General features: G+C 46.8%; 2 protein-coding genes across 2 annotated transcripts in view; one reads left to right on the top strand and one right to left on the bottom strand.

The window, feature by feature from the left end:
• Window positions 1-4992, top strand: part of cyp19a1b (cytochrome P450, family 19, subfamily A, polypeptide 1b) — a gene marked incomplete at both ends in the record, with an annotated part of 6275 nt that extends 1283 nt beyond the window's left edge. Inside the window, 8 exons of the mRNA XM_080847420.1 lie at window positions 1-28; window positions 510-664; window positions 1259-1435; window positions 2752-2866; window positions 2965-3076; window positions 3297-3459; window positions 4130-4371; window positions 4750-4992. The exon at window positions 1-28 is cut by the window's left edge and continues 123 nt beyond it. Coding sequence (XP_080703546.1) covers window positions 1-28; window positions 510-664; window positions 1259-1435; window positions 2752-2866; window positions 2965-3076; window positions 3297-3459; window positions 4130-4371; window positions 4750-4992 — 1235 coding nt within the window. The remainder of the gene's footprint in view (window positions 29-509; window positions 665-1258; window positions 1436-2751; window positions 2867-2964; window positions 3077-3296; window positions 3460-4129; window positions 4372-4749) is intronic.
• A 1227-nt stretch (window positions 4993-6219) lies between these two features.
• Window positions 6220-21435, bottom strand: ap4e1 (adaptor related protein complex 4 subunit epsilon 1). Its single transcript, XM_080847239.1, has 21 exons — window positions 21154-21435; window positions 20900-20971; window positions 20399-20522; window positions 20057-20130; window positions 19740-19861; window positions 19186-19345; window positions 18309-18475; window positions 17940-18013; window positions 17471-17593; window positions 17077-17186; window positions 16715-16892; window positions 16215-16316; window positions 15735-15853; window positions 15014-15364; window positions 14200-14311; window positions 13570-13708; window positions 12734-12983; window positions 9714-10403; window positions 8915-9105; window positions 7588-7748; window positions 6220-6923 (listed from the first exon to the last, which is right to left on the bottom strand). The coding sequence occupies exons 1-21, from the start codon at window positions 21292-21294 to the stop codon at window positions 6763-6765; spliced, it is 3621 nt and encodes a 1206-aa protein (XP_080703365.1). The 5' UTR covers window positions 21295-21435; the 3' UTR covers window positions 6220-6762.
• Between the last annotated feature and the right edge of the window lie 1436 nt (window positions 21436-22871).

The following is a 22871-nucleotide window of genomic DNA, read 5'->3' as shown; positions in this document are numbered from 1 at the left end:
AGGGGAGGGAGACTCTTATCTTCAGCAGGTGCAGGACACATTCAGCAGCCTACCTCCTTATCTACACATCCTCAAGTCTACTTACATACTGCACCTATCCACCCTTTACACATTTACACCTTTCATCAGTCTATCTATCACATCTATCATATCTATCACTACACATCTATCACTACACATCTATCACATCTATCACTACACATCTAACAGATTTATCACTTAACATCTAACAGATCTATCACTGCACATCTAACAGATGTATCACTACACATCTGTTCCAGTCTATACTCCCCATCACTATACTAAACATCTATCACATTTATCATTACACATCTAACAGATTTATCACTACACATTTAACAGATCTATCACTACACATCTACCAGATCTATCACTACACATCTTTTCCTGTCTATGTACTCCCCATCAGTTCCTACCCATACGTACTTGGGCTCAGTGATACATACATGTTCCAATGTCCTGAGTAAGGACATGCCTGTGTCTTGCAGGTCCTCTGCAGTGTATCATGTTCTGAGGAGCTCCAACTACACCAGCAGGTTTGCCAGTAAACCAGGTCTGCAGTGCATCGGCATGGATGAGAGAGGAGTCATCTTCAACAGCAACAACAACCTCTGGAGGAAGGTCCGTACTTACTTTGCCAAAGGTATGAGCACATTTACAAGCCTGATTTTAAATGTAAAGTTCAAAACAATAAAAATGTAAATAAATAAAATAAATAAAATAAATAAAATATAAAATAAATAAAATATAAAATATAAAATATAAAATATAAATTATAAAATATAAAATAAAATGTCTATTTTAAATATATTGTTTTACCATCTGCCGTGTTGAGCACCCTTCCCAAAGCAGGGCCTTTATGCCTTGATGCTGAGTCCATGCAAACGCTCAGACTAAACAAAAACACAAGCAGGAGAGATGTGCTTGTTCATGACTTGTGTGCCTTGACCCCTTTCTTTGTGTGTGTTTGTGTTTGTGTGTTTGTGTTTGTGTGTGTGTGTGTGTGTGTGTGTGTGTGTGTGTGTGTGTGTGTGTGTGTGTGTGTGTGTGTGTGTGTGTGTGTGTGTGTGTGTGTGTGTGTGTGTGTGTGTGTGTGTGTTGTGTGTGTGTGTGTGTGTGTGTGTGTGTGTGTGTGTGTGTGTGTGTGTGTGTGTGTGTGTGTGTGTGTGTGTGTGCGCGTGTGTGTCTGACCTTGTATGTGTGTGCGTGCATGTGTGCGCATGTGTGTGCGTTGCAGCCCTGTCGGGCCCTGGACTGCAGAGGACGGTGGGAGTGTGCGTCAGCGCCACGAACAGGCACCTGGATCAGCTGAGCAGCTCCACCGACCCGTCGGGTCACGTGGACGTCCTGAACCTGCTGCGCTGCATCGTGGTGGACGTCTCCAACCGCCTCTTCCTGGGCGTGCCGCTCAACGGTGAGGTTCGGACCGATGGTATCCCGTTAGATTAGATAAGATTCAACTTTATTGTCATTGTACAGAGTACAAGTACTGAGACAACGAAATGCAGTTTAACATCCAACCAGAAGTGCAAAATAGCAATAAAAGTGCAGAGTATGTGCATATGTAAAGTGGAATAAGTGAATAAATAAGATACATACAGATAGAGTTAGGTATGAAATATGAACAGAATTGGGACTAGCAGCAATTGAGGTAGGAAGTGTAGATAGATATGAAATATATAAAGTGCAGGTGTAAGTATTAGTGGTGGTAATAAGTAAAGAGAAGTGAATAAGAGTAGTAATATAATGATTAGTAAGTGTTGTAAGGTGTAAGTACAGTTATTACACGGCTCTTCTTAATGCTGTAGAATGCTCCATTCACTTGAATGGGGCTTCCCAACGTTCTGCGGTCAACTATTTTCCGATAACTGACCGTTGCTATGCAGTTAATGACCGCTGTCAAGGAAAGTGGCCTTTTTGCCTCTGATTCACATCTTTCGTAGCACTCCGCAAGTAGTACGGTAACTTATCAAGGGAGTTTCAGCGGACGGTTGAGAAGCTGTGTTCTAAAGAATGTTCAACTGTCTTTGAAGTTCAACGTCTTTGGCGAACTATTTCTCTGCTTTTTAACCTCACTACGTATAGTAACAAAAGCAAATACATTGTAAAAAGACACACTGTGTTAAGTAATTTTTTAAGTTTTAGACGTATAATAAGCGGGATAATGTATAGAACGCCGGTCATTGTCGGGAAAATAAGCCCCTTCACGGTGAATCAACACCCCTTCGCTTCGCGTCGGGGTGCTGTTCGCCCTGTCGGGGCTTATTTTCCCGACAATGACCTGCGTTCTATACATTATCCCTTACTTAGTACAGTTAGCCGCCAGGCCTGCACCAAACACACTTGTCTGATCAGGGGCATGCACGGGTGGGGGCTAAGGCTGCCCGTTTGCCCTCCTCGACTGAAGTTGCCCCTCCGAAGGAAATATATATTTTTTTGAAATAGTATTACTGCTGCAGAATTTCATGTAGGCCTAGATAAAATAATCGCGGGTAGGGGCGTTGCGGCGGTGGTTAGTGATTGATCCGGACAATTTCAAAGTTTCAAATTATATAGGCAGAATATGCGGAATAGGGGGAGGGGGCGTGGCGGCAGAGGTTACAAAAATGAACGTGTTGCCCCTTTTTTCCAGGGCAATTGCCCTTCAAAATTCCTGTGCACGTCACTGGGTCTGAGCACATGTTTTAGCCTGGCTGATCTTTGCACTATTCCCTTCCTCTTGCCCTTAAGAGAGGGACCTGCTGAGGAAGATCCACAGGTACTTTGACACCTGGCAGGCCGTCTTAATCCAGCCAGAGATATTCTTCAAGCTGGACTGGATGTGGAAGAAGCACAAGCACGCTGCGTGAGTCTCCTGCACCCCCACAGCAGTACAGTGTGTGTGTACATACATATTGAGAGTGGTGTGTTCACACATATAAACTGAGGATGCTGTTACGTCAGTCAGGAGCTGCAGGATGCCATGGAGAGCCTGGTAGAGAAGAAGAGACAGCTGATTGCTGAGTCAGAGAAGCTGGAGGATCCTGATTTTGCCATGGATCTGATATTCGCTCAGGTATGTTGTCCGCTTGACCAGTCATGTCTCCTTTTCAGCAATAGGGAACTCTGTCCTTACTGTGTTGTTGATTATTTTTGTGTGTGCTTGACAATGACAATGTTTGTCTCTGTGTGTGTGTGAGTCACTGACTATGTTGGTCTGTCTGTGTGTGTGTGTGTGTGTGTGTGTGTGTCTGTGAGTCTGTGTGTTTGTGTGTGTGTGTGTGTGTCTCTCTCAGAATAATGGGGAGCTGAGTGCGGACGACGTGAGGCAGTGTGTTCTGGAGATGGTGATCGCGGCTCCTGACACTCTCTCAGTCAGCCTGTTCTTCATGCTCATGCTGCTCAAGCAGAACCCTGCCGTGGAGGACAAGATTGTCAAGGAGATGGACACGGTCATAGGTGAGACAGAGATGGACACAGACATAGGTGAGACAGAGAAGGACACGGTCATAGGTGAGACATTGATACAGTCATAGGTGAGACAGAGATGGACACGGTCATAGGTGAGACATTGATACAGTCATAGGTGAGACAGAGATGGACACGGTCATAGGTGAGAGAGACACGGTCATAGGTGAGAGAGAGAACCACATCAGCTAGTCATAGGTGAGACAGAGATGGACACGGTCATAGGTGAGACAGAGACAGACACGGTCATAGGTGAGAGAGAGAACCACATCGGCTAGTCATAGGTGAGACAGAGATGGACACGGTCATAGGTGAGACAGAGATGGACACGGTCATAGGTGAGACAGAGATGGACACAGTCATAGGGGAGAGAGAGATGGACACGGTCATAGGTGAGAAGGAGATGGACACGGTCATAGGTGAGAGAGAGATGGACACGGTCATAGGTGAGAGAGAGATGGACACGGTCATAGGTGAGAGAGAGACAGACTGGTCATAGGTAGGACCAAGATGGACACAGGAGGTAAAGATCAGTATTCCTTTAAATAGCATAAACTGGTTATTTGGAAATAGCTTTAGATTCCACGTGTTAAATTAAAATCTGTGGCATCATGATCACTGCCACATCAAAACTCACAGCTGAGTTTATCTTGTGTCCCAGGTGACAGGGAGGTGTGTAACGCTGACATGCAGAGCCTGCCAACTCTGGAGCGCTTCATCAATGAGGCTCTACGCTTCCACCCAGTAGTGGACTTCATCATGAGGAGGGCGCAGGAAGATGACATCATCGATGGCTACAAGGTGCCCAAAGGAACCAACATCCTCCTCAACATCGGACGCATGCACCACACCGAGTTCTTCCCCAACCCCAATGAATTCAGCTTGGAGAACTTTGAGAAATCTGTGAGTATTTCAGTATGGCACGTGCACGCAATCCTACACACAGGCCCCTCTGAATCCAGATGCCCAAGTGTACAATTCTGATTGCTCAAATGACAGACCATGGTACTTAAAAATACATTACATATATGCAATTATCTAAAATTATATACTTATATTGTAAATGATATAAATATGTTTACCTAGCCCTTGATACAGTGTAAATATACTGAATATAATTACAACTTGAACGAACAGTGAGATATTTTGTAAAAACAATCAGGTTGTTATACTATGCTTAATGGCATAGGTACAATGCAACAAGGGCTTTGTCACGAACTTGTTACTAATCTTACTCTAGTCTGAGGTGGTTGTCATAGTGACCTCCTGTGTCACTGGCAGGTGCCGAGCCGCTTCTTCCAGCCCTTCGGCTGCGGGCCACGCGCTTGTGTGGGTAAGCACATTGCCATGGTGATGATGAAGGCCATCCTCGTGACGCTACTGTCTCGGTACAGCGTGTGTCCCCGTAGCGGCTGCACGCTCACGACCATCCGGCACACGAACAACCTTTCACAGCAGCCGGTGGAGGAGGAGGACGACAACAGTCTCACTATGCGCTTCATCCCACGGAGACACAGCGCATAGACAGCGGCATGCAGCGAAACGTGATTCGAGAGAGGAAATACAGTTAAACACAATGTCGCTCGCGTAGGCTTCTGTTGTACAAGGGGAAAACGTTAAACAAAGTAGTCCCATCTCGGTGAAACTTGTAGTACAGCAAGTAGATAAAAGAAAAATAGTATGTGCGATACATATAATCTAATGTAGTACAAAACACTGAAGCAGTTCTCCGTTCTCTCTGGTAGGCTATATCTACTTTGCTGTGCAGTTGTTTCATAATGTTACTTGTCTTTTTTACAACAAAATAAAACAGCAGTTGAAAAGCTCTTTACTCGTTGCCAATTCATCAGACATTACTGAAGAAAAAAACACTAGACAGAGTGTGGATGGGTGTGAATGAAAGATCCAGAACAACCACGGCCTTCAGTCCTGTTTATTAGAGGCATCGGACATAGCGTTAGTTCACCACCAGAGGGCGTATTTCTCATCTCAGGCCCAAAATAGGGCACCAGCTTTCCCAACATCTCTTCCAGAGTCTCTGAGCAATCTGCGCAGCCACAACACACAGCAGCATCACACTGTTGAAGTCGACGGTGAGCGTGTACCTATATGTTTGTCAGTTTGTCATCACTGGAGGAAAGCAGAACATAGATACTGAAGTTGAACATTTGTAAATCTAAACAAAAGAAGACCATTACAGCCTTATAAGGCAATGTTAGCTATTAAATACAAAAATACATTTTAGCTTTAACTTAAAAATGTGTTTGAGACAAACTTCTGGTTAAACTTTTTACAGAAAAAACTGCATAGATCAAAACAAAGTTATTGCAGACTTGTTCTATATTTGGGAGAAATCCATCGGCCACTTCCATTAAGTTTGCTCTCCAGTGTTGCTTCACCAGCAGCAGCTGTGCATTAGCAGGGCTTCAGACCAATCCCGTCGCTTCTGCAGACGAGCGAGTGGAGATGGGAATGCTGGAAGTGGTTGAGGACACAGGAGAGGGGTGACCCCTGGAGGGGGGGAACAGGAGAGGGGTGACCCCTGGAGGGGGGGAACAGGAGAGGGGGGACAGGAGGGGGGTGAACCCTTGGAGGGGGGGGGGGGGGGGGACAGGACGGGGGTGAACCCAGGAGGGGGGGAACAGGACGGGGATGAACCCCTGGAGGGGGGATCAGGAGAGGGGGGGGGACAGGAGGGGGGTGACCCCTGGAGGGGGGGACAGGAGGGGGGTGAACCCCTGGAGGGGGGAACAGGACGGGGATGAACCCCTGGAGGGGGGATCAGGAGAGGGGGGGGGAACAGGACGGGGGTGAACCCCTGGAGGGGGGAGGGGGGGGACAGGAGAGGGGTGAACCCCTGCAGCTCTGGAGCCTTCCTCAGAGGGCAGCAGAGGCGTCTCAGACCTACAAGATGGACAGCTACAACAAACACAAACACACACCCAACACACACTCAACACAAACGCAACATGGAAATATTCAAAGCGATAAATATTGTAATGTATGAGACACTTTGTCCCAAACACTGAAGTCAAACACTGAAGGCAAACGCTTTCTTGGTACAAATCAGCCCTCAGTCTTCAGCCTTCAGCCACGCATACAGCCCTCAGTCTTCACCCGGCCTCCATGTTTCACCTCCACCTTGCTTTAAGACTTGCCACACTTCCTCTGCTGTCCAGTCGTGTCAGCTGTTCAGTCCCACCATCCCCCTGCTGTGAGTGTTCCTTCCTGTTGGAGGTGCTGCATGAGAAGCGGAGTGAGGGGTCAATGTCTGGGGGGTGGGGGGGTCAGAGGTCAGCGCTCCTGCAGGGCCCTCTGGAGGTGGTAGAGCAGGCAGTCGGGCAGGCCGGGCACAGGGGAGCGCAGCCACACGGCCAGAGCGCCCGCGTGGACACGGCAGTGAAGCAGGCACGGCGCCCCCTGCAGGAGCTTGCACGCCACGATGCCCTCCGACCCTGCCAGGGTGCAAACACACACACACACACACACACACACACACACACACACACACACACACACACACACACACACACACACACACACACACACACACACACACACACACACACACACACACAAACACACACACACACAAACACACACACACACAAACACACACACACACAAACACACACACACACACACAAACACACACACACACACACACACATGTAGAACAGCCACAGTGATACGTCATGATAACATACGTCATGATAACATCTGGCTGACCTATGATGTTAAATAAGTCTTGAAAGTGTGTGTGAGGTGGTGAATGTGTGAGGTGGTGTGTGAGGTGTATGATCTATGATGTTAAATAAGTCTTGAAAGTGTGTGTGAGGTGGTGAATGTGTGAGGTGGTGTGTGAGGTGTATGATCTATGATGTTAAATAAGTCTTGAAAGTGTGTGTGAGGTGGTGAATGTGTGAGGTGGTGTGTGAGGTGTATGATCTATGATGTTAAATAAGTCTTAAAAGTGTGTGTGAGGTGGTGAATGTGTGAGGTGGTGTGTGTGTGAGGTGGTGTGTGTGTGAGGTGGTGTGTGTGTGAGGTGGTGTGCATGTGAGGTGATGTGTGTGAGGTGTAGTGTGTGAGGTAGTGTGTGTGTGTGAGGTGTCTGACCTATGATGTCCACTACATGGAGCTGTAGCTTGTCTTTGAGAACGCTGAGAGAGGAGCAGAGAGGGTCACCGTCGGGGTCCAGGAGCTTCAGGTTCTGCTTGACGTCCTGCGAGAGGGACAGCCACAGCTTCCCGTACTCTTCTGTGGACAGCACTAGAGGTCTGAGGAGGACAGAGACACAGCAGTCAGGACTAGAGGTCTGAGGAGGACAGGGGGACAGGACTAGAGGTCTGAGGAGGACAGGAGTCAGGACTAGAAGACAGAGGAGGACAGGAGTCAGGACTAGAGGTCTGAGGAGGACAGGGGGACAGGAGTCAGGACTAGAAGACAGAGGAGGACAGGGGGACAGGAGTCAGGACTAGAAGACAGAGGAGGACAGGAGTCAGGACTAGAGGTCTGAGGAGGACAGGGGGACAGGAGTCAGGACTAGAGGACAGGAGTCAGGACTAGAAGACAGAGGAGGACAGGGGGACAGGAGTCAGGACTAGAAGACAGAGGAGGACAGGGGGACAGGAGTCAGGACTAGAAGACAGAGGAGGACAGGGGGACAGGAGTCAGGACTAGAGGTCTGAGGAGGACAGGGGGACAGGAGTCAGGACTAGAGGTCTGAGGAGGACAGGGGGACAGGAGTCAGGACTAGAAGACAGAGGAGGACAGGGGGACAGGAGTCAGGACTAGAGGCCGGAGTCAGGACTAGAGGTCTGAGGGGGACAGGAGTCAGGACTAGAGGACAGGGGTCAGAACTAGAGGTGTGAGGAGGACAGGGGTCAGGACAACACAAATTCAGATCGGAAAAGTTTTTAACCAGAGGAGAATATCAGGGCAGCCAAATCCAACAGTATGCTCGTTACAGTATGTAGAAGTACAGAATGTTCAAAAGCACAGCTTCAGAAGACCAGGACAGCCATGATCAGGAGTGCTGTGATCTTCAGCCACCAAGCATTCAGTCAAAGGTTTCATTCTAATGGGGCGCTACTCACAGCACTTCACTTCACGGTCATTACTCAACACAGAACCCCTGACATTCCTGACATTCCATTTACATTTAGTTTACATATGTAGTTTACAGACGCTTTTATCCAAAGCGACTTACAAGGATGTATACACATTGCTTTTACATTTACACTGATGGCACACTGCACATCAGGAGCACTTAGGGGTTCAGTGTCTTGCTCAAGGACGATTGGACAGGGAATCGAACTAGCAACCTTCTGATTACTAGCACTTCACTTCACAGTCATTATTCAACACAGGACCCCTGACATTATTAATAATAATAATACAAATTATAATGCATTTTATTTGTAACGCACATTCCTGCCGGTACCTGAGAAAGTCGGCTAGGGAGAGCTTGCTGCTGATCTCCAGTGTGTGTGAAGGTCCAGACTCCTCTCTGTAGGACACCGACCCCGTCACCATCACGTGTGTGTGAGGAGCCTCCATCAGCAGAGTGTACCAACACACTCTCACACTCTGGGCTGGGAGACTCTCTAAAGCATTCCCTCTGAGGCTGGCCACCTGGGGGGGAGCAACCACACACAGATCACTGATCACTGACACACTACCACAAACACCAACAGGAGGGGTCAAAGTGCACAACCCACTTACCAGCTTTTACACACCACAAGGATCCTGATATCATTTACATTTACATTTAGTCATTTAGCAGACGCTTTAATCCAAAGCGATTTATAGGGAAATTGCATTTATACATCAGGAGCAGTTTTAGGGGTTCAGTGTCTTGCTCAAGGACACTTACACACTTGGTAAGGAGGAGTGGGGAATCTAACTAGCAACTTTCCGATCACTAAACGACTCCTCTACCCCCTGTACCACTGTCGCAGCACTAATGTGGACCACATATGAATTAAGACCTTCTTCTAAAATAGATCTGAGAGCCATGAGTCCCTCTGGTCCCACTACATTTACATTTACATTAACATTTAGTCATTTAGCAGACGCTGTTGTCCAAAGCGACGTACAAGGGAGAGAACAGTCAAGCTACGAGCAAGAGACCTAGTGTAAAAATAAATACTACTTTACATAAGAAATAGAAAGAAAAAAAATTGAAAAGAAAAAAGAAGTGCAGGAAACTAAACCCCCTCCCCACCGACCAATCAGGGTACCTTGAGCTCGTGGCACTGCAGCTCTACAGAGACGTCCAGCAGGGCGGCGCCACAGGCGTTGGACATCTGCAGGACGAGCACGAGGGCGTCCTCTCGGTGGACGCGGCAGCAGGACAGGGACAGGCTCTGGTCCGAGGCCAGGGGGGACATGTCAGAGTGGGGCAGGTTCCTCAGCTCTGGGGGCAGGTGATCAGACTCGGGGGGCAGGTGATCAGACTCGGGGGGTAATTCGGGGAGCTGGGGGGTATCAGCCCCTTCTGCGCTGCTCTGGGTTGAGGCTGTGGGGGCAGGAGGCGGAGGGCAGGGCTGGACCAACTCCATCCCCCCCATCAGCAGTGGAGGGTCTCTGTGTCCGCCCACTCCTGGGGACGGCGCCTCATTGGCCGTCGTGAGAGAGGGAGGGGCTTCTCGATCACCCACATCAGCTACTCCATTGGCTGTTGGGAGAACTGGAGCGTCCCCTCTCGTGTGCGTGCCATTAGCCTCGGTGCGATTGGATGGAGCTAGAGAGTTCTGTGTGAGCATGATTGGAGAGGCAGGGCCTTCCTCCAATAGGCTGCTGTACAGGAAGTGATTGGCAGCATCGTGGGGGGAGTGGGAGGAGTCTGAAGAGGAGGAGGCGGAGGCAGAGTCAGTGTTTTTGTGTTTCCTCCGGAAGCGCTGGGGGGCGGGGGCCTCTGGCTTCCCCATCTGATCAAACAAACAAAAAAACAACAATAAACCAACAAATAAAGAAACAAACACACACACACACACACACAAAGAAGAAAATGGATGCATGCAGGTCATAGTCAGACATTTAAAGGACTAGTGCGTAGGATTTAGTGGCATCTAGTGGTGAGGTTGCAGATTGCAACCAACTGAGTACCCCTCCCTCACACCTCCCTTTCCAAGCGTGTGGGAGGAGCTACGGTGGTGGTCAGGTACCAGTAGCTGCTTACACAATGATGTCATCGTCTACGATCGCATCGAGCTGTCATTATTTGTCAAGTGATGAGGTTACTTTAGATAGAAATTAAGAAATTGTATTTACCGTAATTCCCGGACTATAAGCCGCTACTTTTTTCTCACGCGTTGAACCTCGCGGCTTATACAATGACGCGGCTTATTTATGGCTTTTTCCCACTTTCACAAGCTTAATGCCTGAGGGGAGGCAAACAGTAACTCTGCCTAAATGAGGGGGGCGTGCGAGAGCCTGAAACTGGACTTTAAATCGAAACGTGAATGTTAAATAATGGAAGATCAATGCCGGAGCTAACAGGTATGCTTCAAACGACGGGACAGAAAATAACTTGATCGACAACTCACATTTAAAACCAACTTGCTTTTGAAAAATGTTGGAACCTCAAGAATAGATTTGGCTTTAGACGAAGAGCGGAGACTAAAGCATGAGCAATATTCGCTAACATTACATTGATATCAGAGTGAGCCCTTGCTCTATCGATTTCCCATTATTTCTCTTAGGTATGTTTATATCTATGTGTAGCCATTTAACATTCCACAAGTGGTTGTAATCACGTAGAACCCAAGACTGCTTTTTCAATGGTGAGATGATTTTGAAAAGTTAAACTCTGCAGCATAAGTTGTGTTTCCTGGTTGTTACTGGTTATCGAATTGCTGTGCTAGCTAAGGGAACTTTAAATAACCTCAGCATAAACGATTTCAATGGAAGAGTTACAGTTGCATAAAACGATAGCTAGTCATCTAGTATCCTCGATTTAACTCATAAAATTGTAATGGGAAGGGGTATAAGCCCTCAGGGTGCCTGTGCAACTTCGTATGAAATAGTTCATATTCACACATATTAATACGAGTTCATCACAAGCTAGCAGCTGCCAACTGTAGCCTATGTACCTTACCTATGTGTGTGAAAATGATAATATGAAATATGATAAACAATAGACAATGTTCGAGCTGCCAATTGGATGATGGTTTTACGTTGCTTGTGCTTACACCTTTGGCTAAAACAACACGGCGACACAACTGTCTTTTATTCTTTTATGGTCGAGATCGGATATTTTGAACTCAAACCGGTTCCAAACAGAGGTGCCCCCTTTTTAACCAAATCGTCATCATCCTGCTCTTGAGCAACATCACTTTCTGCGTGTTAACTTATCCTCGATTGTTCACTTTAGCACTTATAATAAGCTATATATTTGTAAAATATGAATACGTTGCATGCCTACTAACTGTTCTTGTCATGCCGAGTTTCGTTAAAGCCTGTGTAAAGTTAATTTGTTTTCAATGTACCGGAAGGAACCTGCGGCTTATAGACAAGTGCGGCTTATTTATGTTCAAAATAAGTATTTTTTTTTAATTCAGTGGGTGCGGCTTACATTCAGGTGCGCTTAATAGTCCGGGAATTACGGTAGTTCTTTAGTCTGCAAAACTATAGATTATAGCTGCTACGTGAAACAGCTAATATTATTGTTACTTGTTATTGTGGTAGTGTTTTATTGCTAGCGTTAACTAGGGTCCAAATCCCACAGATATAATCTAGTTTTTCCGCAGGTAAATTCAGTGATATAGATGTGTTATCAATGAGTTTACTAAATGATGCAAGCTCAGTGTTACTTCCTCTTCCAATTTTCCAATGTTTGGCAAACACAATCAAACCCAGCCGACACAGTGAGCGTAATCACACAATCAAGAACACCCCCCCACCCCCACACAGAGTGAGCGTAATCACACAATCAAGAACACCCCCCCACCCCCACACAGAGTGAGCGTAATCACACAATCAAGAACACCCCCCCACCCCCACACAGAGTGAGCGTAATCACACAATCAAGAACACCCCCCCACCCCCACACAGAGTGAGCGTAATCACACAATCAAGAACACCCCCCCACCCCCACACAGAGTGAGCGTAATCACACAATCAAGAACACCCCCCCACCCCCACACAGAGTGAGCGTAATCACACAATCAAGAACACCCCCCCACCCCCACACAGAGTGAGCGTAATCTCACAATCAAGAACACCCCCCCACCCCCACACAGAGTAAGCGTAATCTCACCAGACATGTGGAATTGTTGGAGCTGAGTCCTACGAAGAGCGACGAGGCCAGCTGCTGCTTGTCCCGGTCCTCCTCCGAGGGGTCGGCGCTCGGCGGCGTGAGAGCACTGCTCTGCTGGGGGAAGGTTGGAGGTGCGGGGGCGCTGTCCTCCTGAGGGACGGAGGGCTCCTCTGGCACCTCCCTCTGGTGGGGCAGGTAGCCATCTTTACCCCACACCCGCTTCACCCCCTCCAGCTTCAAGGAACCAGAACTGCAAGCAGACAGACAGATGTCAGAGTGCTGGGAAAACTTAGAGGGGTACCATTAGCCTACCCTGCTCTGTGCAGTGCTGTGAAAAGTAAGCATTAGCCAACATTAGCCAACGTTAGCATTAGCCTACAAGCTCTGTAACACGTTAGCATTAGCCTACAAGCTCTGTAACACGTGAGCATTAGCCTACAAGCTCTGAAACACGTTAGCATTAGCCTACACAGCTCTGAAACACTTTAGCATTAGCCTACTCGGCTCTGTTCAGTGCTGTGAATAGTCAACACTAATTAGCATTAGCCTACAAGCTCTGAAACACGTTAGCATTAACCTACTCGGCTCTCTAACCAGTTAGCATTAGCATACACAGCTCTCTTATAGGTGAGCACTGAGCAGTAGCCTCCACAGGTCTGTGAGAGGTTAGCATTACCCTTGCTGGCTCTCTAATAGGTTAGCATTAGCCTCCACAGGTCTTTGAGAGGTTAGCATTACCCTTGCTGGCTCTCTAATAGGTTAGCATTAGCCTCCACAGGTCTGTGAGAGGTTAGCATTATCCTTGCTGGCTCTCTAATAGGTTAGCATTAGCCTACCCGGCTCTGTGTGCGAGCTCAGCGCTGTTTCCTGATAGGCCGGAGCTGATGGAGAGCAGAGTGGGAGACTGCCGGTCTGCTATGCTGCAGGAGGAGAGGCTGATGGGCAGAGACAGAGCATAGGGCTCCAGGGACAGGGCTGGGGATGGCAGATAACACAGGCATTAACACACACACGCACACAAACAATCATCAACGCACACACGCTATTCACACAACATACACAACGCACCACTCACACTCTGTCCAAAATACATTATTTATACAGCATCTAAACAACAACTGTTATTGTACATCCAAAAAAAAACATCAAAGTACCAACTCATACACGCGCACAGCATCGTCAGAGCATCAGTCATACACTACGTGCACAGCATCGTCAGAGCATCAGTCATACACTACGCGCACAGCATCGTCAGAGCATCAGTCATACACTACGTACACAGCATCGTCAGAGCATCAGTCATACACTACGTGCACAGCATCGTCAGAGCATCAGTCATACACTACGTGCACAGCATCATCAGAGCATCAGTCATACACTACGCGCACAGCATCGTGAGCGCATCAGTCATACACCACGTGCACAGCAGCATCGTCAGAGCATCGGTCGTACACTACGGCTGGTACCTTTCTCCTGCCTCAGCTCCTCTTGTCTCTGGTGGGGAGGTTTATAGGGGGCGGCTCCACTCGCCAACGCCTCAGACACAAACCCATCCAGGAACGACAAGGATGAGTCCACCTGCATGGTAGGAACACAAAGCAAATGTTAAGAGTCAGTTCTGCTGCACTACATGCTACTCAATCAATCAATCAATCAATCAATTTGTTTATTTGATTAAGAGGGACAGTGTACAATCATGAACATTAAAATGTAAATGCACCCAATTATAGCCAAAAGGCTAGTTTCCATTGGCAGTCCCCCTTGCCAGAGTGAAAAAGGCTATACAACATAAAAAAAAGGCATTAACGTTTATCAAAAATAACTACTGCATGTTAGCAGGCAGATTTAAAATTTGGGGATCATTAGAGTATTAATTAAAACAAAGCAGGTGAGGTGAGGTGAGGTGAGGTGAGGTGAGGTGAGGTGAGACTGAGTGAGGTGAGGTGAGGTGTGGTGTGGTGAGGTGAGGTGAGGTGAGGTGAGGTGAGACTGAGTGAGGTGTGGTGAGGTGAGGTGAGGTGAGACTGAGTGAGGTGTGGTGAGGTGAGGTGAGGTGAGGTGAGACTGAGTGAGGTGTGGTGAGGTGAGGTGAGGTGAGACTGAGTGAGGTGAGGTGAGGTGAGACTGAGTGAGGTGAGGTGAGGTGAGGTGAGGTGAGGTGAGGTGAGGTGAGGTGATACTGAGTGAGGTGTGGTGTGGTGTGGTGTGGTGAGGTGAGGTGATGGTGTGTGGTGTGTGTGGTGTGTGTGTGTGGTGTGTGGTGTGTGTGGTGTGTGTTACCTCCAGGCTGCCCCAGGCGTCCCCGCGGGGCAGCACCCTGGCGTGGAGCTCCGGGTCCTGGCTGAGCAGCTGCAGCTCCAGGGCCTGCTGACGGAGCTGCGTGTCCAGAGACGAGCTGTGCTGCTGGGCTACCCGCTGCACCAGCCCTGCCCCCTCGCCCGTGCCCCCGCCAGCGCCAGTGCCCGCGCTCAGCTTGCCCACGCCAGCGCCCGCGCTCAGCTTGCCCACGGCCGTCATCACCCAGCTCCGCGTGTCAGAGGCCACATCGGGTCGCTCTAGGAGACGCACGAGCAGCTCGATGACAAGGCAGGGACTCAGGTCATCTACAAGGTGGGAGTACTCCCCCAAAACCTGCGAGAGAGGGAAGGAGAAAGGAGAGAGGAGAGAAGAGGAGAAGAGAGGAGAGGAGGGGAGGGGAAAGGACAGGATAGGAAAGAGGAGAGGAGAGGAGAGGAGAGGAGAAAGAGAAGGGAGCCAGGAGAGAGGTGGAGAGGAGAGGAGAGGAGAAAGGAGAAAGGAGAGAGGAAAGGAGAAAGCAGAGGAAAGCCCAGAAGAGGGGTGGAGAGGAGAGAGGAGAAGGGAGGAGAGGAAAGAGGCACGTTACACAACAGAGACACGTTAGTCTGCCTGGGATAGTGTCAATGATTATGATGTGTGTGTGTGTGTGTGTGTGTGTGTGTGTGTGTGTGTGTGTGTGTGTGTGTGTGAGTGTGTTACGCACCCAGCTGATAACCTGTAGAAAGCGCTGAGGTAGCTTGGTGGGGTTGGTTTGAAGTAGGGAGACGTATGAATCCACAGCGTACATCCTCAACTGCCTGTCATCCTCTAGGCTGTCAGACCCTGAGAAACACACACACACACACACACACACACACACACACACACACACACACACACACACACACACAAACTTCAAATCTTCTATTCTGATTATCAAACATCTAAAGCATCATGACACATCCACAGAGGAGTAGACAACAAGAAGAGAGCAGAGAGAAAGAGAGAGATATGGGGTGGGTGGATGAGAGAGAAAGAGAGAGAGAGATAGTGGGTGGGAGAGAGAGAGAGAGAGAGAGAGATTTGGTGAGAGAGAGACAAACAATAAGAGAGAGAGTGGGTGAGAGACAGAGAGAGAGAGAGAGAGAAAGACAGAGAAAGACAGCGAGAGAGAGAGAGAAAAAGTCATCTGCAGGTGACTCACCCTCTGCCAGGAGCCTAAGGAAGTTGCTGGGGATGTCTGGCTGCATCAGTTCGCCCCCGACAGTGAAGATGGTGCTCATGGTCTCAATGAACCACCGGTTGTCTGGGGCATACGTAGCCATGGCAATAGGAACTCAACACTTCAAACAAGAGTGAACCAACATGTGCCAACAGTGTGCAATCCCCCCCCCCCCTCCCCCTCCCCCCACCCTAGTATGTACTATAGTACTGCATCTGCAATCGCTGTAGCCTTTGCCAGTTTTAAAGAAATTCATGGAATACTGTTAATCACCATGTTTTATTATGGGATGTAATAACCAATGACCAAAGCTCTGGCTGTACACAGGCACATTTCACCAGATCTAGTGCAATACACAGGGACATTTATTTTATTTGTATTTAATGTCCTGCAAACTACATCCGATCAGTACACGAACAGAATTTAGTGTGGCATTACCAAGCAGTTCTATGACTCGGTGAGGGCACACTGGGGATTCTGACTCGGGGTCAGGTGAGGGCACGGAGTTCTGAAAGGATATTTCTCTGCCAGTTCTGCTACTTTGGCGACCAGGTCGATGATGGCGTAGTCCTCGTGGCACAGCCGGAGGAAGTCCAGCATCTTCTCCACGATCACTGTCACATTCTGGGCATTGGTGATGCGGAACAGCAACTCTAGTGTCTAAAGACCAGACCAGACAGAGTTCAGAAACACACCCTCCAGCTTACACCCTCCAGCTCAAACGATACAAACACACAGGCAAATAAGATTAAAATAATAAAAGCCTGACCTCTCCCTCCGTCTCTCTCCCCTCTCCCCCTTTATTATTAGTAAACATGTTTGCATGTGACACTGATAGCCTCACCTCTCTTTTGATGATGATATCAGAATGATCCAGACATTCTATGATGGTCATCTGGTGCTGCAGAGCAAGATTGGCATCCTGCTGGACCACGTACGTCAAGGCCTTCAACCCTACAGACCAATCAGACACAAGCCTTTAACCCTACAAACCAATCAGACACAAGCCTTTAACCCTACAAACCAATCAGACACAAGCCTTTAACCCTACAAACCAATCAGACACAAGCCTTTAACCCTACAAACGCAATCAGACACAGGTCAAGGCCTTCAATCCTGACATCACAACACACACGATCAGATACAGATCAAAGCTTTCATCTCAACAAATATCCCGAACACAGCACCAGCCACTGCAACTCTCACTTCAAATACAAGGCAAGAGACTGAAATCTTACCAAGGTATTTGAGGTTAATCTTGGGCGATAAAACAAAGTTTCCGATGCATTTTGCAGCTTTCTCCAGCAGCTCTTCTTTGGGATGGATGGTGTAGATGGTTTTCACACACTCGAATAAGATGGCTGAGGGGGAGAGCAGTGGAGCGAGATTACAAACTCCCTCATGTCACTCACAAACTCACTCATGTACAATTGGAGAAGGAAATCACTTCAACGTCTGTCATAGGTCATAGGTATTGATAAAGCACTACATGGTCGTACCGTAGGTGATAAACTGATTGATAAATCACAAAATGGTCGTACCGTAGGTGATAAACGGATTTATAAACCACTACATTGTCTTACCATAGGAGATACAATTACTGATAAATCACTACATGGTCTTACCGTATGTGATAAAGTGATCAATAAATTACTACATGGTCTTACCGTAGGTCATAGGTATTGATAAATCAATACATGGTCTTACCGTAGGTGATATTGTGACTGATCTCTGCTCTTCGTATCGACTCGTCCAGGACATCGTACATCAGCTCACTAGTGCTGCAACATCAGTTAAGTGTTTAAAGCACTGCACTTTTAATACCTTATTTATATATATTTTACACACAAGTACTGCACTTTCAATACCTTATTTATATATATTTTACACACAAGTACTGCACTTTCAAAACCTTACTTATATATACTTAACACACAAGTACTGCACTTTCAATACCTTATTTAAGTATATTTAAAACACAAGTACTGCACTTTCAATACCTTATTAATATTTCACACACACAGACACACAGACACACAGACACACACACACACACACACACACACACACACACACCTCTGGTCGTCCTTGCCCAGCAGAGCCAGGATCCTGAGCAGCTGGATCTGGACCCAGGGTGCGGGAACGCTGTGGTAGTTATAATCTACCGGAAGCTTCCCTCCCACCACCTGCTTCAGGATAGTGACGAAGCTGCCCGCCAGGTCCCTGTAGCTGTCCGCACTCTCCTGTCAGGGCAGGCACAGATCTCTCAATCACAGTCAAATGGATCAATCACAGATCTCATATTCACAGTACAGGGGTCAAACATATCACAAATCTCTCATTCACAGTACAGGGGTCAGATGGATCAATCATAGATCTCACTTTCACAGCACAGGGGTCAAACATAACAATCACATATCTGTCATTCACAGCACAGGCAGGGGTTAAACGTATCAATCACAGATCTCTCTTTCACATCACAGTGGTCAAACGGATCAATCATAGATCTTTCATTCAAAGCACAGGCAGGGGTCAAACATATCAATCACAGATCTCTCACTCACAGTACAGGGGTCAAACGGATCAATCACAGATCTCTCGTTCACAGTACAGGGGTCAAACGGATCAATCACAGATCTCTCGTTCACAGTACAAGGGTCAAACGGATCAATCACAGATCTCTCGTTCACAGTACAGGGGTCAAACGGATCAATCACAGATCTCTCGTTCACAGTACAGGGGTCAAACGTATCGATCCCAGATCTCTCGTTCACAGTACAGGGGTCAAACGTATCGATCCCAGATCTCTCGTTCACAGTACAGGGGTCAAACGTATCGATCCCAGATCTCTCATTATCATTAAAGATACCACAATGTCTAGCGCTTGGCTAGATACAGAGAGCTTTCTCACATTGTGTCAGAGCGTAAGTGTTGAGGAAGTGCGCTGACCTACCTTGATCATCTGTAGGTAGATGTGTAGAGAGGCGGCCATGACGCCCGGGTCTTTGTCACAGAGGGCCTTCCGGAACTTACTGTGGATGTGTTGCACCTGGTTGGGGGCGATCAGGTAGAACTTGTGCAGCGCCTGCACTGCCTTCCGACGGATAATCTCCCTGACAACACAAACATGACCCTGCTGTGACCCCCACTGACACACCAGCTAAAACTTCTCTAAAAACTACAGGGTGTAGACTATAGCAACATAATAATATTTCTGTATTATCTTTTAACATATAATTATCTAATAAAGGTTCATTTAATATGGTAAGTGTACATTCAGTTGACCTCTGTAAAATGTACAATTGTAACACGGTTATCCAATTACTCACAGATTAAACTCATAGAGAATCTGAAGCATTCCAGGTGACGGTGAATAAACTCTTAATTATGATTCGCGATCGTAGCTTTGCTTGAGGCTTTGCAGAAGGCTAAGTTATGACTAACTGTCAAAGCTTTAACTTAAAGGCTTTGAAGAAGGCTTGAGGAGACAGTCTGCATGAGCCTTACTTTGGGTGATTCAGCTTCTCCTCCACCAGGGGCAGGATAGCCGGTATCATGTCTCTGGGGAATATTTGGCTAACGACGGTTAAAGCCATACACACTTCAATTAGGTTTGTGCTCTGAAGATCCTACAACACACACACACACACACACACACACACACACACACACACACACACACACACACACACACACACACACACACACACACACACACACACACACACACAAACACACAAACACACACAGACACACTTTAATTACTCAAGAAAATCATGAATGATAATACAAAGAAGAAATGCACAGATATGAAACACACTAACCTTTAATACTGTGTTGACGAGGAGCAGTAACAGCTCATGGTTTTCATTGAGAAACAGAGAAACTGCGAGGTACCCTGAGAATACACACAGACAGGTAAGAACACACAGATCCAACTTCAGACTGGGCTGTCATGTATCAGAACACCAGTAAGTTACCAACCAGTGCACAGGTAGGATAGGATAGGTAGACTGGGCTGTCGTAAATCATAACACAGGTAAGTTACCTACCAGTGAACAGGTAGGACAGGACAGGTAGGCCGGGCTGTCATAAGCACACACAACCTGTTTCACTTACACAGGCTCTGGTTTCTAGCCCTGTACTGCATGAGAGGGGGCACTCACCTACTCTCTTCTCCAGCACTGAGCCCTGTTGAGCCAGCTTGATGGCGTGGATGTAGCTGAAGTCTGCCTCGTATCCCAGCATCTCACAGTAGATGCTCCTCACCATTATCTCCTTCATCTGTCGCTGGAATGGAAGAGACACCTCATTCAGCCATACAGAGGCACTCTTAACCAATGCACACCATACAACTATAACAGCTCCCACGTCAGGATTAGCATCCAGGACACAACAACGGGCACATTTACCTCAAACAATCTCTTCAGTGAAAAGACTGCAATTGTGTCACTGTGAGCCATATATAACGTGGGTAATATTTGTTCCATTACGTATCAGAACTGAAGAGCTCATGTTTTGTAAGCAATTCATCAAACAGACGGCATTCACAGATGAAGGATCAGACCCTCTCATCGGGATAAGGGTTTAGATCAGTCTGCTTACTTGGCAGGTTGTCAGAATGTTCAGGCTGTTCAACTGCATCTAAGCTCACAGGTTTAACTCACCATAGTTGTGTTGGGTGACGAGACCTGCTCCTTAATGGCAGCCAGTTCTCGTTTAATGAGTTTTTCTTCGTCCTGGGATACACAGGCAATAAAAATGACACCGTTAGAGCGATTACTAACGTTGGATACAACGATTAGCATAGCTAACTAAAATATAGCAAAATAGCCAACAAGCTAGCCAGGTCGCAACTTGGCATTGCTGTTTGAATATTTATGCTGGAATCGGGCCGGACTAAAATACAAACGTTACTCACATGCTTTGATGTCAGTTCAGTGATACCTCTGATCAAATTCCCTAATTTTGAAGTGGAGGAAAGTTTCCCGGCTCCAGTTTGTAAGTCCAACGACAGCAGTCCAGGGAGAGCAGTGAGAGTTTTTTCAACCACATCACTCATCGCAACCCTAAAACCCTAATAATCAGGGGTGTCTAAAAGGAGATACAGCCCGGCAACGAATCACAAGACTGGTTCAACGAAATTATATAAAACACAAGATCTATAGCATGATAAACATCCTGTGTTGACAAAGTAGGCACAGTGGCCAGCCATAGTTTCTGACAGAGCGAAATGAATGTGATGTCATTTCCGGTATGTCTTCTTTTTGTGTACCACTAAAAAGATACTACAGGCCTACTGCCATCTAGTGGTTCACAAGGTATGATATTAAAAGCCCAGGAGGAATAGCGTGTGTTATTCAGGCTCAGAATGTAGTCTACCCCTAGGCATTTTTAAAAGAAAGAGAGCGAGACAAAGAACGGAAGAAAGATAGAAAGAAAGAAAGAAATAAAGGAAAAAAGGAAGAGAGTGACCTAGACCTAAACATAAAAGAAAAGGGAAAATGCATTTTACAATTCCCATTCTATTACCAGACAAGGCATAGGATTGGTACAAAACACACCCTTGAGTAATCTTTAAAAGAGGTTTATTCGCAGTATTTTACAATCTATTTTTGTATGATCGAGGACAAACATTCTGTATTTCAGTAGTAGTCTACTATAACAGATTGGATATATACATCGAACTACAATACATAACAGTTATTATAAGTGTGTTATATCAACACTGAAACAATATTTTCTCTGTGCAATGATATAACGTTTCCAGGTTTTATATTGGTGTGATAAAAAATGCTGCGTATATATATTAATTCAAAATAGTTTTTTCTACATTCTCACGTAACGGCAAACATAGAAGTCATGATCAAAGTAAGCCAGAGAGTGTCTAGTGGGAAAAAAACATCCTGGAGCACGGTTGCGGATTTATCAGATGCCTGAAAGTGCCATATCGGCGTCATATGAAGTCATACACAGGGGGTTCAGGAAGTGTAACGTACTTTCAGGCATTGGTAGGGGTACCGAGACCTAGTTTTTAGCCTTATACTCTAACACTAACCCTAAAAAATCCTAAGAAAACGTTGATTCTGACACTTAGAAACACTACGTCACTTCTGGTATGACACTTTCAGGCATCTGATAAATCTGCAACCCTGGGGCACAGCAATAAATAAAGCAGTGTACCTACTGGGTGACTAATCTCACTCCTGAAATGTCCATCATCATGCAAAATCTCCGGCCTTCAGGTTTATTTTCAAATGCTCTGCCAGTAGATCTATTGAAACTGTGTTGTAGTGACAGGACAGACAGCTTTTATTACATCACCAATACATATAGCTATACTGCAGTTGCCATGACAATATATAAAGTAAGACCATAATCAGTTTATATTAACTGTGTTTTTTACATTGGCCCATATAAATAAAATCAGTAGGACTCATGGCAGTTGATATCTGGGAACCTGGGTCTGGAACTAAAATGGTCGCCTGCAGGAAACCTCCCCATCTTGGTCTTCACCTTAGTCTTGGCAACTCTTCAGAGCTGCAACGCCAAGGCTGAGTCTGTCCCACAGGAAGGCAGGGAAGTCTTCTTTAGTTCTACTGATTGATCTAGCGCTATTATTCCTCTATGATTTCCAAA

The sequence above is a fragment of the Sprattus sprattus genome (genome assembly GCF_963457725.1).
Source record: "Sprattus sprattus genome assembly, chromosome: 11".
Taxonomy (NCBI): domain Eukaryota; kingdom Metazoa; phylum Chordata; class Actinopteri; order Clupeiformes; family Clupeidae; genus Sprattus; species Sprattus sprattus.
The sequence above is the reverse complement of the archived record's forward strand: the minus strand, read 5'-3'. Positions and strand labels throughout refer to the sequence as shown.